General features: G+C 48.0%; 1 protein-coding gene across 6 annotated transcripts in view; it reads right to left on the bottom strand.

Annotated features, from left to right (window-relative positions):
- SORBS1 (sorbin and SH3 domain containing 1) overlaps positions 1 to 19,239 on the bottom strand; it is a 246,539-nt gene that overhangs the window by 75,065 nt on the left and 152,235 nt on the right. For 3 of the 6 annotated variants that reach the window (XM_061170051.1, XM_061170177.1, XM_061170109.1), the window contains 5 exons: positions 17,640 to 18,002; positions 13,842 to 13,986; positions 10,025 to 10,054; positions 2,678 to 2,850; positions 939 to 1,002 (listed from right to left, as the gene is read on the bottom strand). In XM_061170051.1, coding sequence (XP_061026034.1) covers positions 939 to 1,002; positions 2,678 to 2,850; positions 10,025 to 10,054; positions 13,842 to 13,986; positions 17,640 to 18,002 — 775 coding nt within the window. The remainder of the gene's footprint in view (positions 1 to 938; positions 1,003 to 2,677; positions 2,851 to 10,024; positions 10,055 to 13,841; positions 13,987 to 17,639; positions 18,003 to 19,239) is intronic. The other 3 variants (XM_061169987.1, XM_061170255.1, XM_061170321.1) reach the window with 1 other exon arrangement.

Below are 19,239 nucleotides of genomic sequence, written 5' to 3'. Positions count from 1 at the left end.
GCTTTTCCTTTGCCTTCGTGTGTCTTCTGTGCCAGGCGGCCAGACTGGATTTGGCCACAGGGAAGGACAGGATGCTCTGCCTGCAGGAGGAGTGGTACCCTTCCCACAGTGAAGCTGCATCCCTGCCCAGCAGCTGAGTGGCGGCACAGGCGGGTGGGAGCTGTGGGGCTTGCAACCTGCCTGAGCACTGGCCTGGGGTTCTCCCACCATGCTGGGTCCCCTGCTGGCAGCCCAGCAGGCCCCTGATTTGGAAACACTACTCTCCCAGCTTGAGCGGGCTTTGTTGTGTCAGCTCTGGACTGGCTCTCAGGGCTCCCTGCCAAGTGCTGGCTCCCAGCTGGGGAAGATTATTTTTCACATTAACACCGTCATACAGGTGCACCATGCGTCCTACTTCACAAGGCAGAATTTGCTCTCATTTGGACCCTGCCACATCCCTCAGAGGAAGGGGAGGGGAACAAACACAAAGAGAGAGGTACATGATTGGCCCATGGTCACATGAGTGCTTGGGGGACTGAACCCAGACGAGAACACTTTTTAACTCCCAGTTCATGCCTTCTCAACTTGCTCTGCCTACAGGGCAGTCATGGGCTGACACCGGGAGGTGCACCTAAAGCCAGAAGCAGGTGGGAGTCGAAGCTGCTCACATCCCAGGCAGGCAGATGCTAAAGAACGCGGGCAGAGTGCTGGGCTCAGCCTGCTGCATCCCCAACATCTGGGAGGGAGGACTTGAGAGCCGACCTCAGCTCCCACATGTGAGGCAGGCGCACAAGCTCTCCCGCCCTCTCTGCTCTGAAGGTGCATGGCTGGGCTCAGGCAGGCCCGGGCCTAATGAGGTCAAGCTGCAGGGCCCAGTCTTCCGGCCAAGTGAGTTTAGGTCCTCACCACAATAGTCAACATGTGGGCACAGCACAGCTTCTACAAATGAAAATCAATACCTCTGTTTAGTTTGTGGATCTGCTTAAACATGGTCTTGTACCAGTCTTTTGATCTCTCGGTGTTCTGGAGAAAAAGAGTAAAATAAAATGGAAATCTCAGCACATTTCAGAACTTCCATGATTACGAAAGCAAAATGCAAAGTGACAACGTCTCAAGTCAAAACTCATGTAATTCTATACATCTTTGTGATCTCACATTGAAATCTTTTAAATGCAAAACTGTTGAGAAAGAACAGACTAAACCAAAGGACTCAGACCTGACTCTGCGGGGTACTATTTGGAGGCAGGTTTTGAAACCAGTGGACAAGGATCCACTTGAAATGTGTCCATTCTTAGGTAATTTTTAGAGAGAACCTCTCTCCATATATAGATGACTAAACTGAAGTAAAGGCTCCTAGAAACGTAAGAAACAAGGAACATATGCTATCACCCATTTCAGGTTACTCTGTAGAAGTATATCTAAGCCACCTGCATAGGGCTAGATTTAGAATGTATACATTAAAAAGTAACCCATTATAGCATCCAATGCCAGAGAGTTTCCATCCTAACCACAAAGCTGGGTTGTTTTTTAAGATAAAAATAAAACAAGGAAGGAGACAGGTGGTTAGATCAGATACTTTCACTCCCACCTTACAGATGAGAAAATGTGATACAGAAAGTCAAAGGTCACAGAGCAGGTGAGCGGGAGGGCTGCCCAACAGGATGGTTAGCAGGAAGGGTCTGCTCTGTCACCCACAGGTTGTGCAATCCTGGGCAAGTAATCCCGCCTGAGTCCCTGTTTCCTCATCTATAAAATGGGAATGATATTAGTACCTACCTTGTACAGTGAATCATGTTTAAATGAGATAATGCATTAGGAAACGAACACTGCGATCATTATTAGTAATAATTCTTTCTACTTATTATTATTATTGGAATACTTATTATTCCTTAGGACAACAATTCTTTTGAGGTTTAGCCCACTGCTGTTTCTATCAGCCTTCCCCAAAGGGACACAAAAACCTGTCCTTTGCTCAATGGAAATCACAGAGAAACACATCACAGCCAGTGTTCTGGTTCTGGCACATGGAGAGGGATGGGGTTCACCCCAATCCAGGTTCAAATGTGGGGCTTCTCTGGGATCCCAGGGTCTGCAGGAGGCTGGCAGGCCTGCACAGCGGGGAGGGCTACGCCAGGGCTGCCACGAGACCCCCCCTGTTCTGAGGCCTTGCAGGCTGAATCCACCCTGTGTGTCCCCGAGAGTCTCCCACTCTCCCTGGATGACGGGCTGTCTCCCATCCAAGGGAACTTCTTCCTGAACGCATGGTGGCAGGGACCCTGAGCCTCGCACTCTTCCCAGGGTTCTCTAACCCTGGACTACAGCACAATAACGAAGGAGACTGGGAAACACTGCCCACGACCTTCTCCTCTTGAACACACACATGCCTGAAGCCTCTCAGAAGTTCTGCCGCAGAGAAAGCAATCTGCCTTTGTTCCACCCAGCTTTCCCCCACATTCATTGGACCGTGAAACCCTTTTCTCATGGATTTAGTAACAGCTAACATATGCTTTGGGAAAAGCTGTCGCCCAGCTCTTGGACGCTCTGCAGGCCTCAGTGGGCTTAGAGAGAAGGCAGTGCTGAGGACCCTCCTTTTGAGGTCTCTGCCACCCACAGACGGGGTTCACATGGACCCAGGGGTGGACACCCGTCACTGGCTTAGGACAAAGCCTAAGAAGGACTTGTAGGTCGGCACTCGTACCCGGAGTGGGATGCCCACATCATCCATGGAAACATCGCTTAGGTCCTGAGTGCTCTTTGCCACCCGCCTGCTGTCATCCTTCACCTTCTTCTCAGCAGCCCTCCCAGGGGAGGTGGGTTTTTCCTGAGTTGGTGCTGAGTCCTGCTCTCCCACTCTTCTTTCCGAGACAGGATCTGGAAAAGAAAAGCAATCATTAGCTGAAGCTCTTCTGGTGGCTCCAAAGCAAATTCCCCACAAACAATCCAGCTAGGGTAGAGTGTGTCTGCCAATTCTCAATTGCAAGGAGTTGTGCTTAGAGCAGGGGTCAGCAAACCATGGCCCAGCCCCCAGTTTCTGTAAATAAAGTTTTATTAGAACACAGCCATGCCCTTCACTTATGTATTATTTACTGCTGCTTTGGAGCTACAGCGGCTGAGTAGCTGTGACAGAAACCGTATGGCCATCAAAGCCTAACATATTTACCATCTGGCCCTTTTTTTTTTGTTTAGTATTTATTTTTTATTTATTGGATGAAAGATTAGATTCTGTAGTGTTTTACCATTTTCAAAAGTTTCACACACATGATTTCATATAATCCCATAATAACCCTTTGTCCTCCTACCCTTACATTGCCCCTCTCCCCTTCTTCTTACCCCACTGGGAACCACTAGTTTATTCTCTATACCTGAGTCTGTTTTTTTGTTTTATTCACTAGTTTGTTGTATTTTTTAGATTACACATATAAGTGATATCATGGCAGTATCTGTCTTTCTCTGACTTATTTCACCAAGCATAGTGCCCTCCAAGTCCATCCATGTTGCTGCAAATGGCAAAACTTCATTTTTATGGCTGAGTTGTATTCCACTGTATACATACCACATCTTCTTTATCCATTCATCTGTTGATGGACACTTAGGTTGCTTCCATACCTTGGCAACTGTAAATAATGCTGCTATGAACATTGGGGTGCATGTATCTTTTCAAATTAGTGTTTTTGTTTTTTTCAGATATACACCCAGGAGTGGAATTGCTGGGTTATATGGTAGCTCTATTTGAGGTTTTCTTTTGAGAAACCTCCATACTGTTTTCCGCCCATTAGGCCCTTTTAAAAAATGTGCGGACAGTGTGGTAAGTGCCCTATAGAGGTCTGTACTTGGTGCTCCAGACATCCAGGTAGTTCTGACTTTTCTAGGAAGTCAGGGAGCAGGTAAACCACACGAGGGTGGCCCAACACTACTTGAAAGTTCTTGTTTCCCCTTGAGGAAGTCACTTAACTTTTTTGTGCCTCTGTTTTCTCATCCAGAAATGGGGATAACACTTCAACTGGCCAGCTCACAGCGATGTTGTGAGGACCCAATAAGATAGCTTACGCCAAGTGCTCAGAAAACGGTAAACTGCTAAATGCACATTAGAGTTTATTTAATTTCATCCAGGATTGGAAGCTACAGAGAGCTAATAAACATACCACGTGTGGTCTATAGATTATAAAATGACTTAGTGTATTCTGTTACTCCAAGGCATGCCATTTATTTACGGGAGGCATTTACAAAGCACCTGCCAGGCGCTAGGCGTTCACATGTGCTGAGGACATGGGGGTGAACCTTTCCCAGCCTGGCCTTCAAGGAACTGACGGTCTAGTGGGCAGAAAGAGCAGGAGAGCCAGCAGTGAGAATGGAGGCAACCAGTGCTGACAGAGGAGTCCACATCCAGCTCCGCTGAGGAACTGGGTTCAGGCGCCACCCCTCAGAAGGGTCAGCCAGACAAAGAGGAAGTGAAGGATGCTCCTGGCGGAGGGAATGGCATAAGCAAATGCCAGGGGCCTCTGGACTACTCTGAGCTTATTATGGGCCAGGCAGTGTGCTAAGCTCTTCACGTACATTATCGCACCTCATCCTCCCAATAACTCTATGAGGAAGAAACTATCACCATCCCTCCATTTTTTAAAAAAAGAAACAAGTAAAATTAATTTTTATTTTATTTACTCTATCTAAAATATGATTTCAACATGTAATCAGTATAAGCAGTTACTAATGAGGTATTATACCTTCTTTATCTTGTACCAAGCACTGCATGTCAGTGTGTATATTATACCTACAGCACCTCTTGATTTGGATTAGCCACATTTTAAGTGCTCAATGGCCACATGTGGCTAGTGGCTACCATACTGGACAGAATAGCAGTAGAGTATGAATGCCCATGTAACCATTTATTAGTGTTGTGGTCTGCATTGAGCTTTTCAGAGTATCAGTTACTGATCCATTAAGTCATCCCTCCATTTTTAAAAAACAGGTAAGGGGAACAAAGCACAGAAAAGTTAAAGTAGCCTGCCTGAGGTCACACAGCAGCACGTGGTCAAGCCGGGATTTGGCCTAGTGTCCACCTGACTCCAGCGGTCCTGTCTGAACCACATTCTGTCTGGCCTCCCTCCAAGGTGGGACCAAGGTTTCGAGCCTGGGAGCCTGGCCTGATCCAAACAGAGAAGTCAACTGGAAAGGGAACTGGGCTGGGGAAGGCAGGGAGAGAAGGCTGCCTGCACTTAGGGTAACTTTGAGAAGACAGCGAGACACTCAAGTAGAAGTGTCCCAGAGACCCTGAAGAAATATGAGAGTGAAGCCCAGGGAGAGGCCCCGGAAGAGGGCGATTTTGGAGCCATCAGCACAAAAGTGATGGCTGAAGGCAAGCAGATGGAAGAGGTCAGTGGAGGAGATGACAGCAGTCAAGGGCCGAAGTCATGCACGAAGGAATGTCACAGTTACAGGCTGAAAAGCAGGAAAAAAAAAAAAAAAGTGTTCCCAGAAGCTTGCAGTTGTTGTTGGAGGGATAGGAGATGAACCGGAGAGGAACAAGCGAGGTGTCACTGAAACCAGAGAAGACAGAGTTCCAAGAAGTGGGATGGTAACGCGTCAGAGGAAAAAAAAGAAAACAGAAAAAAAGAAATTGAAGCAGAGGAAGCGGCATTACCTTCGGCAAAAAAAGAGTCACAGGATCTCTCTGAGGGAGAAAATTTCAGGAGGGGAGTGAGGCCAGATGCCAGATTGCAGGGGAAGGGGAGTCTGTGGGCAGGGAGCGGGCAGTTAAGTAGGGAGGGAGGTCAGCACGGAAGGAAGGAGTGTGTCAGATGGTCACCAGAGAGGCCAAAAGATTGGGGGGCAAAAAGGGTTACACTGGGGAGTCTAATGTCCTACCAGTGGAGCCCATGAGGTGAGACGGCAGGGGATGAAGAGGTGCCCGGGCTATTAGTACGTGTCCAGGAAGGATCTGTTCATTGACTGAGGGAGAGGTTCTCACCTCTGAGAAAAGAAAACGTTCCGAGTGCTGGCGGGAGGACTAAACATTCCATGTTCCAGGGTACATGGAAAGCGGTGCCGAGGTCAGAGATGTGTGTGTGTGTGGAGGAGGGGTGTGGGAGCTGGGGAAACACTGCCACCAGCGAGCTCAGGTTTACGACTTTCACAGACTGCTCAATGGAGCGGCTTTGCCTGGGTTTCAAACAAATTTCTGAAATGAATACTCATTCTGGGACCGCAGAACAATTTCTAAACGTTCTGTGCAAGACTCAGCTTCATGAGTGCTTCAGAAAACCCCATCACCGTAAGTTGTTTTTTTTTAAAAAGACATAGGGATTTTCCTTAATTAAAATGATTTCGCACTGCTCTGATTTTTTTCAAAATTTTTTATACAATTTTAAAGGTTATGCTCCATTTACAGTTATTACAAAATATTGGCTATATTCCCCGTGTTGTACAATATACCCTTTGTAGCCCATCTTACACCCAATAGGTTGTACTTCCCACCCCCTCACCCCCCCACCAGAAACCACTAGTGTGTTCTCTACATCTGTGAGTCTACTTCTTTGTTTTATTCACTAGTTTGTTGTATCTCTGGCATCACCATCGTAAGCTTTAAAAGATGTTAAGACCAGACTGGTTTTACGGGATGAGTTCTCAGGCTCCCAAGAAATTCCAACAGGAGGCCAAGGATTTGGCAGGAAGCTCAGGAGGGTGGGGGGATGTTGAGTTACCAGAGTCCCCCCTTAACATGGCTGTGCCGAACACTCCCTTCCCGACTGGAAAGGCCTTGCCTAAGTGTGATCAAGTTGCAGCAGGTGAGGCTGATTTCAAGCTGTCTCACCAAGTGCTTAGAGACGCCCATAGTCCTCACGCTCTACTGTCATCTCTTCAGAGGAAGATCACAGATATGCCAACCTCAGTGTTTCCAGACCTAGAGCAATTCTTAAGAAATTGTTAGGGCAGGTGGCTCTAGCAGCCATCACTTAACTGCAAAACTCAGGCTGACAGTCCATGGATTTGTTCCCAAGCTGCCAGAGTCCTTTTGATCTACAAAAATTAGCCCTGAACTCTTTTACTTTAGAAGCCTATGATCATGTGATTTGTAATTGAGTGGGTTTCAGTACACAGAGGGCTGAACTGCAGCCTCTCAAGAAGAAGCGTTTCTTTATATAGTGGAAACCCAAGGTGACACTTCATTGTACCATGCAGGTGATGGGGCCACCCTGTGACATCCAATGGGTTACGATGAAGTCTTGCTATTTCTCACCAGGCAAATACATGACATCCTGGAGCATTTCCTTCTAGTTTTATACTGTGCTTTCAAAGGAAGGTCCTGGAAATGGCCACTCAATAAAGGATGCTGCTGACAACCTGGACAGGGCATCTGTGTCTGTGGGAGGTGGGAAAGCATCCCTAGTCTTCACACCCAAAGCTTTGTGATTGAGGATCACAGCGCTGCTTACACTTCCCTCGGGGAAGGGAGGGGTGGCCTCTCCATACCCTATGCCAGCCCCTCTGTCCCAGCCCTTGTTTTCCTGTCTTTCCACCCAGGGGACAGGAGCGTCATGAGGCCAAATCCCATGCGGGTCTCATTCCTGGATGAATCTCATTAAGCATGAAGCCCCACAGAGGCTCAATAAAAAATCGGTTAGTGGGAGGGAGGCTGGTGGTCCTTCCAAGTCCGATCACCACTGGGGTGGGGGGAAAAGCCTTACTTTCTCTTACTCCAGAGCACAGACTAGAGCACCAGCCCCACCAGCCCTCTCTCCTTCAGGAGCTTCTGAACAAAATGGTGCTCTTCCTTTTTAAACAAAACTGCTTTTAGTGAACACCTACTTTATGTCCCGCTCTATCAAATACCCTTAGTGGATCTGCACCAAAAGTGGAGGATGGAAGTGCTGGGCTTATTTTAAAGTGGAGGAAGTGGCCTGAGCCTGCCAGCATGATAGAGAAGCCCCGACATTCACACAGCACCTTCCAGTGTGCAAAGCACCCTCCCTCTTCCCATCACAAATGATCCCTACAACGCCTCTTTGAGGCAGGGGCAAGGGTTACATGCCTATTTCCCATACGAGGAAACTGGCTCAGAGAGGTGAAGTCACTTACCCAGGGACAAACAGCTACTATAAGAGGGAAGAACCAGGACCAAACTCTAGGTCCCCTAACTTGTGTTGAGGTGCCTTTTCAAACTCCCCAAAGCAGGAAGGCGCCCACAGGAGCTCCTTTTCAGAGCCGCCCTGTTCTCAGCAATCTGGGCTGGGGCCAGGGAATGAAGTGGGCTGGAGTGCGGCAGCTCCAGGAGGGGCAGCAAAGGGCACCTTGAGCTCAGCCATGGCCTGTCCTGGTCCTGCGGCCAAGTCCTGGATAAAGTGGAGAGGGTGTGAGAACCCCATGTCCTCCCCACCAGGCTCTCCACGAATCACAAGGACAGCAGTAGGATGAAGGAACACAGAACTCATGGAGCAGCTGCTCAGAAAAACGGTGGCTTTTGCTATCCACCAGATCAGGGGTCCTCAACCCCAGAGATCACGAGTACCGGCAAACCACCACGTGCCATGTGTTTGCATGCATGTGGCTTTGTGGCTTTTTCTAGAGAATGAATCTACTGCCTTGCTTAGATTCTCCAAATGAGTCCATGATCAAAACAAGGTTACAAGCCACGATATCACACCATTAGCTGCTTGAGGGCAGCACAGTTCCCCAAAACAGCCCCAGAGCCTGGCTTCGTGCCTTACACAAAGTAGGCACTCAATAAAATGACAAGTGAGCCAACAGAGGCACCTACTGACAACAGTAACTCATTTCTATCAAGCACTTGAGTGCCAGTGCTCAGTGCTAAGCTGCTGACAAGCAGAACCCAGGAGGCACTACTGCTTTCCCTATTTGGCAGATAAAAACTGATCTCTAGTTTAGATCATCAGTAACCTGCCTTAGGTCGCACCATCAGTAGGTGGGGGAACCAGGATTTTGGCTACAGAAAGCCGGAAGGAAATGGCCAAACATTCCCATTCCTGGGTTCCCTCCCCACCCCAACCTTGTCCCAATCCTGCACACTTTATCAGGGAGTGAGCCCTGATATCTGATTATATTTGCAGTCACTCCCCACCACTGTCGGCTCTTGATGAAACTTGCTATTCTAGTGCAGTCAGTACAGAGGGAAGCATCAGCATCGCAGGGGAGCTGCTTAGAAATTCAACTTCTGGGGTCTTCCCTGGTGGTCCAGCGGTTAAGAATCTGCCTTCCAATGCAGGGGACGTGGTTTCGATGCCTGGTCGGGGAACTAAGACCCCACATGCCGTGGGGCAACTAAGCCCGTGTGCCACTACTGAGCCTGCGCACCACAAATAGAGAACCCTGGAGCCCACGCGCCGCAACGAAGATCCTGCATGCCGCCACTAAGACCCAACGCAGCCAAATAAATAAATAAATATTTAAAAAAAAGAAACAAGAAATGCAACTTCTCGCCTATACCCATGAAATCCGAATCTCTGGAGGTGTGGCCCGGGAATCTGGGCTTTGGCCAGCTCTCCAGGAGGGTCTGATGCCAGCTCAAGTTCAAGAAGCTGTGCTCCCCAACCCTCTTCCAGGCACTGCTGGTCTGGAGGCTCTCCCCTTGGTCCATCATCCCAGGGTCATCTACTGGCATTTGGGTTTGCCACCCAAAAAGGAGAGAACTGATCCACATTTCCCAACCCCAGACTTGTCACACCCTAGAAGACAGACAGAAGCAATAGGAAGGTGGCTTCTTCAATGACGCTGGCCAGGAGCACTCCATCCAAAGCGTAGCTCCTTGTCCTTTTTATTCAGAATAGCCAGTTCTCACGGATCAAGGCACTTGTCACTGTCCCACTGGACACGTTTACTAGTTTGCACCACTAGTGTGCCCCCACCAGCCTTCAAGTTCCAGGGAGGCAGGAACCATGCCTGTTTTTATCATCCTGGCAGCCAGCAATAAGCAGAGTTCCCAACACATCAGAGAAGCTCGCAAGACTTCACTGATTGAACACATCAGGTGGTGGCCAGAAGATGGCTTTAGCAGGAACAGGTGTTAGTATGTAAATAAATATTTCTCACCTACCTGAAAGGCTACTGAGTCGTTTCTGCTGTTCTGTGATAAAAAACAAAAAATACACAGTGTAAGTGAGATTTACACAGACGTGGTAAGACCAAGAAGTCCTGGCTTAACTCGTTAGGATCCCCAAACCTGTGTCCTCACTGTCCTCTGGGCTTAGATGCTAAAATGCTGTGTAGTCCAGCTGAATACAGGGATATTAATGTGGCTTCATCATCTGGGTGTGGTGTCTCCTGTCCCTCTCCCCCTAGATTTGTGCCAGGATTCGGGGAACAATCACGGTTTTCTGGTTGTTTACATCTTAAAGTGATCTGATCACTGAAGGAGGCCCTCAACTCCCCTGGTCTCAAGGGAGCAGGACCTTATACACCCCAGTCTTGGTACCTTTTGAGGGAATGTAATCATAACCACGGCAGCTACCATCTGAGAGCGTGCTAAATGCCAGATATTGTTTTAAGAGCTTTCACATGTGTGAACGCTTTTAATCTTCACAGTAACTCTAGCAGGTAGGTCAGCACTGGCTGAGAGACCTCAGACAAGGGGCACAAACTACCCAAGATGACACTGAAAATCAGAGCTGCGTCTAGAACCTGGGTTCCCCAGGTTTCCTTCCAACTCTAATCACCGGGTCCCACTGGTTCCTTAACAGTGGGAGGTCCATTGGTTTCCCACCCTCCTGGGCAGTCTCGCGGTGGGGAGGCCAGCATCTCCTTTGGAGAGTTCTGTGCCTATGTGCTTTGGGATAAGCACAAAAATGACCTTTACCTTCTACAGCTGCTAAATATAAAGCAGCCACATGTATAAAAATAGAACACTTGCCAGCCCATGGGTGCTGTCATCATTCCCCTTGGCGGCGTCCCCACCCTCCCTCCAGAACCAGCGTGGCGAGAAGTAAACAGAGCAGCAGGGGAGCTCGCAGCCGGTGGAAGCTGCCCTGTCTACGTCGGGCATGTGGGCAAGGTTCACACTAGCTGGACCACAGAAGCCCAGCAGAGCCCTAGGCTCAGCTCTGCCAGCAACTTGCCAGATGGCACTGACCAACCACATAACGTCTCAGCCTCAGTTTCCTTGTCTGTTAAATCAAAGTGCTCACTGGATCTATGGTACCCAAACACTAGTCTCCAAGCTGGAGGCAAGGCCTTCCCTAGCAATTAAAAGCAAATTTATTCAATTGAAAAGATCATGTGGTATCACACTTCTGAGGTGTGGAATAGCCTTTCCTTCATAGAAAGAGATTCATGCAGTGTAGATCACAGTGGTTGTTTTTCAGGAGTGTTATTTAGCAAAAGTTAGAAATTAGCAACCCCAGGCTAGTCCCCAGACCATTTCACGTGACCATGAGATCCAAAAGTCTGGGACCGCGGAACTCCTGTCCTTCATGTGGTCCATGGACATGCCCTGCAAGCTTGCTGAAAAACGCAGAGCTTCTCCCCCATGCCTCCCCGCCAAAGACCTCCTGAATGTGACTCCCAGCATGCTATGAACACTGAAGACCAAGAACCACCCAGGCACTCACTCTCTCAGTCCTGAGAGTTTTCCAGTTTAAATCCTCCTCCCCAGACTGATCATAGCCATCTGCCCTCAAACACATGTGGGACGGAAAGCTGCAGAGAGAGGGGCAAGGGCTATGTTTACACAACCGTGAGAGCCAGGCCAGAGGTGCAGTGCCCCTCCGTTTGTTTGCAGTAGGGGGGCCTGGCTTGGGGAGACAGGGTTATTGTCACACTATGCCCTGGGGCAGCCTAGGCAGGAACAAAGGGAACCTTTCTTACGATGACTAAACTAGAATTCTAGAAGTGGAGCAGAGTTATCACTCCCTCAGGAGACTTTGCAATAGTTAAATTGTTTTCACGGGTACTTTTTGTGAGGCAAAGCAGGGCTGCCAGGCTGGGTAAATTCCAAAGCGAAGCCAAAAATGCCTGACCTAAAGTGAGTTGATGATTAGTGATCCAAAGCCGGTTGCACTAGGCATTTCCTTTCTCAACTCTTCCCGCCTCCTTAAGGAGTGTAGGGGAAGCTACCTTTTAATTCCAAACAACAAACGTACTTGAACCCTTTTCTGAAGGACGTGTGATTCAGGCTGCACGATTCTGATGTTTAAGCCCAAAGGCAGGACTTGGACAAAAGAGAAAGGCAAGAACCAAAGGCATCTGAGTAAATAAGAAGACTCCATTTGTTCAGGGAAGAAGCAAAAAAGGACCTACAGGCACTTCTGTGCCCAAAAACGCCTCATTAGGTGTCATCAGAAGTAGCTGGCATTACACTTGGCATTTCCCAAAAACCAAGTGGCCTTGGGAATAAACTGCCTTTCCTTCTGGGAACTAACTTGCTTCTTTTTGAGTGGGTTTTTTAAAAAGATGAGTCATAAAGAAGTTCATAGAGAACTGAAATTTCTCTTTGTCCTGCATTATGGACACTTTCTGGGCAGAGAAAGCTACTGCCAGTAAGGGGGATGGCACCGCTGAAAGGAAAGCGGGCTCTTACGTAGCTTAGTGTAGGGGGTGGGACCCTTCTATCTTTTGAAGAACACAGATTCATGGGTGAAAATTAATATGGGAACCACACAGAATGAAAAAAATAAAATTACTAAAATAACTAAGATCTGAGTGGGATGATTGTGAGAGAAAATGTTTCATTCATCTGCATTTCAAGTTTGGGGCAGGAAATAGAAAACTCCATTTAATACGGAAAACAATTAAAAATAGACTCCAGTCCCATTCTCATCCAAGTCAATACAGAGAGGGAGGGGAGGGGAGGAAAAGTATGAAGTAGACGAGCAGGGAGTCAAGAAAAGGAAGATTTGGTACCGAGCTTTGAGCGCTAAATAAAATAATTAAACCTCCACCGTTCTTTGAAATTCAGACTCAAGAGCCCTTTCTACACTAGGAAACTGCTTGAAGACTTTACATTTCACACTGCAAAGGACTTCTGTGAAGGGGAAGTTTATTCCTCTATGGAATTTCAAAAAGGAAAACTTGGGACTTAGAATCATCTTCTGGGATTTTAAAGCAGAAGGGTCAACATACATCATTACTACCTCAATGTGCTCCGTTTCCCCTACGACATCCCTTCAGAGAAAGGGAAGAACCAACCAGCAGCAGTCAGAGAAACTCTAGAAAACAAACATGAAAACCCTCAGCAAAGCTGTCGGGGGCCACAAAGGGTAAGGGGCAAGAAGCCACACCAACGTCAAGTCCCCAGATGGTGGTGCCACTGAGGGAAAGCCCAGTGCAGTGACTTCTGGAGAGAATGAAGGCCATGAGTCACTAAGAAAAAGTTCAAAAGCCTCTGTTTTAGAGATACAAAAACATGTTTTCTATTCTAGAAAATTTCCCATCCAGTAGGTTTTCTTTTTTTTTTTTAATTTTGGTGCTCAAAAGTTTGCTTTCTAGAAAATTCATGTCACAGAACTACAGGATTTAGGACAGTAATTAAAAGAGGTATTACTGCACCTGGATTTTCCTAGCAGAGCCCTGACTAGAATTCTCATGACGGTAATTAAGGGGCAGACGTTTTCCTTTCTGTCTTTTCTTTCTTTTTGGAGCTCCCATCTGAAGAAAACTGAATACCAAGGCTGTGGGACACATGTCACCTACTTACTTATTCAGACACCTGACCTCATGCCCAGACAGGGGCCTCTGTCTGCTGCTGTGATCTACTTTGTGGGTCATGGGAGTGAGTAAACTGGGGCAGGTGGCCTCGGGGAAGGATGGGATTTGTAGAAAATGCTGTGGAATGGCAGAATTCTTGCCCCAGATGTCACAGTGCAGCTATGGCTGATTCCAGCCAGCTGGGGGCGGGGTGCTCCTCGCAGATCCCTTACCTCGATTGTGTTGCAAGAGTACAATAGTAGGATTGACAATTGTCGTGGAGGGGTAGGCAGATGATGGCTTGCTAACTGGTGCAAAGGTCTGGGAATCAGTTCCAACGTGCGATGAGGAAACTTCATTTAGTAGAGGCCTTGAGTCCTGAAAAGAAAACAAACGTTGTCACTCACTGCAACTACGTGAAACCAAGAGGTAACGCTTTTTAAAAAGAAGAGATTTAAAGCTTTACAAGGACCTTAATTATAAAAAGAAATGTAACCAGTGAGACATATTAATTCCAGTTAGAAGTTTAATCTGGAATGTTCATTCTCTTTGTTGGGATTAGTAAGGGGAGAGAAGGAAGGTGAATGTTACTCGAAGTCTCAGCAACGTCATTCATTATTTTCATCTGGTCATAACTGTGGCTCAATCCGGTTACTGAAAAAGCAAATTCGAAGAAGTATAACATGCAAAACTCATGCAATCCCCAGTGCAATCTGAGAACAAAAGGTGGTTTAATTGGGGAAAATCAGGAAAGTTTAGTACTTGTTTAGAGCAACATGAGACATTGTGAGGATGAGAAGCCATTGGTGTAAGAACAGGGAAGAGTTAAGTACTGGACCTCTTGGAAAGCTACTCTTACCTACACCACTGAATGACCCTATTAGCACTTACTTCTGAGATTTGGACATTATCTTGTCGTACTGTGACATTTTCTCACTCTAATATTGACTGACAAAGATCTCTGAAGTAAAGACTTCTGAAAATCCTGACTTTGAAATCCTGAGGTGTCTGCCAGAAGTACCAATAAAATTATTACTACTAACATTATATCTGCATGATGGGAATAATAGCAGTCTTTTTAAAGACATGAAAATAGGACCTCAAAATGTAATAAAGATATGTAGACAGTTTCCTCTATCATGCCTATAAATTTTGCAAAGTTTCTATTTTGAAGTTTACAGACCCCAAAGCCAGCATGTCATTCCCAAAAGGTTTGAAGAACAAGACTGATAGTTACCTTCTAGATAAAAGTGTAGCTCAAAGCAATCAGTGTGCTCCACCAGAGACCAGCTGCTCTGTAAGTACCTGCAGGACAAGGGCTATGCCTCGCTTCCTCCTCTTCCCCCTGCACCTAGCACAATGCCCTGCAGACCATGGGTGCTCAGTAAATGCCACATAACTGACAGGAGTCGTCTATCAGCAAAGGTGTCTCTGAACAACCTCTGTAGCAAGAGAACACGTGCCCACCAAAAGAGAGGATGTGAGTGTCAGGACCCGGGACAGCTCCTGACACACACTAGGACCTTCCTTTAAAAACACTGGCTTGGTCAGCTCACCTCTTCTGAAAGTGCCCTAATGTCATAGCTGTTAGTTATGAGTGGCAGCTCAGTTTAGTAAATAAAACCTTTTCCTAAGACTCGAGAGGCACAATATGATCTTGTTCAAAAAGTGCCTCGTCTCAATTTTTTCTTTTGTATAGTGGAAAAACAATTACACTTTTCCTAATTTACTTCCAAAGTGATGTAATAAAGATAACTCTGCCATAATGCACCCAAGAAACAAAAAATCAGGCATACAGCTCCTTAAAGTATAAATGCCTGGATGAATCGTGTGAACATTAAGCATCTCACAAATTTTACTCTGGCGTAAATCTTATTTCTGGAACATCACAAAAATAGCTATTGGCTAAAAGAACCTGGATCAATTAACATGAATCTTCTTCCCTCTTACTCTCCAATCACTGCAGATGGAGCAGATATCAACTTGTGGCTTGGCCGCCATCCACAGGGGCTCCTGTTCCTCTTGACAATTCTCACTCATTGCAGGAATCCAACCAGTTTCCCTTTTCACCTCTTACTCTGTTTGTACCCAGGGCCAAACCAGAAGTTATTGGGCCAAAGGAAGTCCTCCTGGGAAGTCAGTACCAGGCTGACCAAACAGGTTTGCGAAACGGAGGACACTGTCCCAACTAATCTGTCCTGGCACACGTGAGACAAGCTCAATATGAAAATCTAGATCTATGCAAATGACAAAGTGCAGGGTACACAAGAAAGCTACTCATGATATACCAGTGCACTAAAAATAAGATTTGCTTTACATGCTGCTCCAGAGAAACATTCTGTGCCTGTACTCTCCAAAACAAGAGTGGCTTCTAAACGCACCTATAAATTGAGCTGGGGTGAGGAGAATGCATCAGCGAACAATCTAGCACTTTCCTCCAACAGGGCTGAGTGGAAAAGCTCAAAGCTAGGATATCCAAAGCCCCTGGGCCACATGTGGCCAGGTCCTCACCTAACCGTGATGTGCTGTATCTAGAGATTAGAGAAGAGGACCCTGCCCAGGATGTAGCCTCTCCCAGCTTTGGCGTGCCTGATATCTCACTGTAATTTCTCTTACAAGTCAAAAAACAAGTTTCCTTCCTGCTTTCTGTGTGACTGGCTTCAGTTTAATGAGCCACTGGAGCCAGTTTTGTAGGCATACCTCTTTACGCAGAGGGATGTCAATGAACGTTTAATTCCATCAGCCAAATGCATGACCCACTAGGTTGCTACATTTTAAAATGTGGTCCACAGATCCTCAGCGTCAGAATCCCCCAGGATGCCTGTTACCAAATCTCAGTCCTCGGCCCCTCCCCAGACCCACTCAATCAGAAACTCTAGGAGTATAACCTCAGAGGAGCCCATGTACGCTGCACTTGAGCACCAATACACCACTCAGATAAACCCTGTTCACAGCTGTGCCCACAGAATCCAGCAGGAAAACTAGAACGTGGCAGGAACTCAGTGATGAACTGCTACTTAGTCAGCCACTTATTTTTGAGGAGCTCTGGTCCATTTGCTAGGGTAACCCCTCAGCCCCAAAGCTAACAGTTACTGGGCACTCTCTGCGTGCCGGGCCCTGTATCAGAAACTTCTGCGCACTCAGCTCCACTGCACCCACAGCCCCGGCAGATCCGTACGTCCCCCTTTTACAACTCACGCTGAGGTTCTTGCAGTCTCTCGGCTCCCAGGGCTCCTGAGGGGAGAACAGACTGAGCCCTTGGACTTGGCCTTTCCTCTAAAGCACTCGGGCTTTCCCATTACGATGGGGACTCGTCCCTCGCAGGACAGGACCTGAAGTGTCGGGACACTCTAACTTCCCATGACCACTGGGGCAGGTACTGTTTTGCCTCAAAAGCCCCTGGCAGCCACCCTGCAGGGGCCCCAGCAATTTTCTGCCTTTTGAGGAAACAGTGCTAATGCTTGTACCAGGCCTGTATATCCATTTGCTCAATTAAACTTTTTTTAAAACCCAGTCTCTGCCATTGCTGTATATAAAAGAGAGTTTGCTTACTTGCAAAATCAGCAAGAGTGAATCTTTCCCTCCCCTAGAATCTCCCTGCTCCCTGTTAGAGAAACAGCACCATGCCTACCGTTGGCTTTTCCACGCCATTCCTCAGCTTTCCTTCGCTCTCCGCACTACACCTGCCTAGCCTACGAAGAGCACAGCTAGCCAAAGGAAAGGTCACAGAGGTGGTTTTCTCTGCAGGAAGATGTGCATTCCAAACAGGACAGAGAGGAAGAGGGTCTAGAGAGGTTGCTGAACAGCCACAAGGGGCCCACGGAACACACAGGGGAGGCATGCTCTAGTGAAAGCAAACACGGTTCCGGTCATCACACAAGCACAGGGCAGCCAACATCTCTCTCAGAACTTAGTACTTGAGTGAGAAAGGGTTTTTTGGTTTTTCTTTCTTTCTTTTCTTTTTTTTTTCTCTTTACTGCCGGGAGCAGACATTCAGGAAAGCTGTGAGGAAGGGGATCTAGCAAGCTTACGGTACTCGAAACAGCTCCCGTGAGGCCAGGCTCCGAGATTCTGCGGAGGCCCTCGGGGACCGGAGGGGCCAGCGGAGGCGGTGGTGAGAAGGATGGCGGTGTCTGGCTAACGGGGGGGAGGGAGCCAGGAGTGCTGGCTGGCTGGCGGTGGTGAGACCGCCTCTGCAGATGAGGGGGAATGAAATCGTCTAGAGTCGGCAAGGTCAGAGGTGAGCTGGCAGGGGCGGCCGCCGGGACTGGGGGGCCGTGGGGCCCCAGAGATGCTGGAGGTCTGTCAGTGCCTTCGTGCCCTCTGTCAGTGTTAACCAGGTAGAGAGGGACAACTATTACCTCAGGCTGGGCTGGGCTGGAGGAAGTGGCATCCTGTAGGAAATAAGGGGGTCATTACGTAAAGGGGTATGGCAGGGAAGAAGGAATTCCATATTTAAACAGCTGAGAGCGGACATGCAGTGATGTACTCTGAGAAATATTTAATCAGTGCCCTTTCCTCAGAGTACACGAGACAGTCAGTGCTAGCCAGCTGGCCTCCTGACACTCTATGACACAGAGGGAACCCCATCCAAGTTTACTTTCCATCCATCTATTTTTGAGTCCTTCTAACACTTGAGAAAAAGAGAACAACAGAACAGGCAGGCAGGCTGTGTTTAACCCCAAAACTGCTTGCAGAGCCCGAAAGCTTGGGAGTAAATACAATTTCTTTGGCACCTTGTTACAAAACACATGTAACATATAATAGTTCACCATATTATTAGTCTACGGATTCCACGCTCCAGCATACTTACGTATTTACAGAAAAGAGAGGCGGGGAGACACAGGGAGACTGTGCTGAGATGTTGAGACAGAAAGGTTTGAGCCTCAAGCTGCAGCACCACTCACGAGGAAAAGGAGGTAGGGCGGCCCAGAAAACAAACAAGCTGCTCGCATGAGTTTTCAAAAGAGACGGTGTAGGAGACACACAAACATTCCTAATTCCTTGCCTTGGCTGGATAACACGGCTGCAAAAGGTAAGGTTCTTTTCTCTTCCGGTTTTCGGGATCAGAGGTAACCTGGGGGCCTAGCACAGGTGGTCTCACTGCGTCTGCTGACGAAGGCCGAGTCCCCGGGGAAGGACTCTCGCCACGGCTAAGGGCATCCTTACGGATGTCAGAGAATAGCTTGGGAGGGTCAGGAGGAGGAGCAGAGGGTGGCTTCCCCGTGCTGGCTGTGCAGGAGACAGTGCTGGGAGCCGGTGCTCGAGTGCCCGCAGCTTCCAAGGGAGTGCCTTTGTCTGGGTCACGTGCAACACCAGAGAGGTTTTCCGATGCCACGGGGCGAATGTTATGGGATAAACAAGGTACATATAAGCTGCTGACCTTTTTATTCCCAACTGCCTCATGACATGGGTTAGAGCTCACATTCTCTCTATAAACTGTCCTGGCAGCTGCACAGCACTGCTGGGGGTGGGACCAAGCACTGGGGAGCGTGGAACCCAGAAGTGAGGGCCCAGGACACAGCACACCTCTGGGCGCTGATCTGGCTGCCAGGGGGACGGAGACAGGCCGGGGTCGTGAGGGGCTCTGCTGGCTAGGGGTGCCGGGTGGGACGTACGGCTTTGGTGAGC

Source organism: Eubalaena glacialis, chromosome 1 (assembly GCF_028564815.1).
Source record: "Eubalaena glacialis isolate mEubGla1 chromosome 1, mEubGla1.1.hap2.+ XY, whole genome shotgun sequence".
NCBI classification, from domain to species: Eukaryota; Metazoa; Chordata; class Mammalia; order Artiodactyla; family Balaenidae; genus Eubalaena; species Eubalaena glacialis.
Note: the sequence above shows the minus strand (reverse complement) of the source record. Positions and strands in the feature narration are given on the sequence as shown.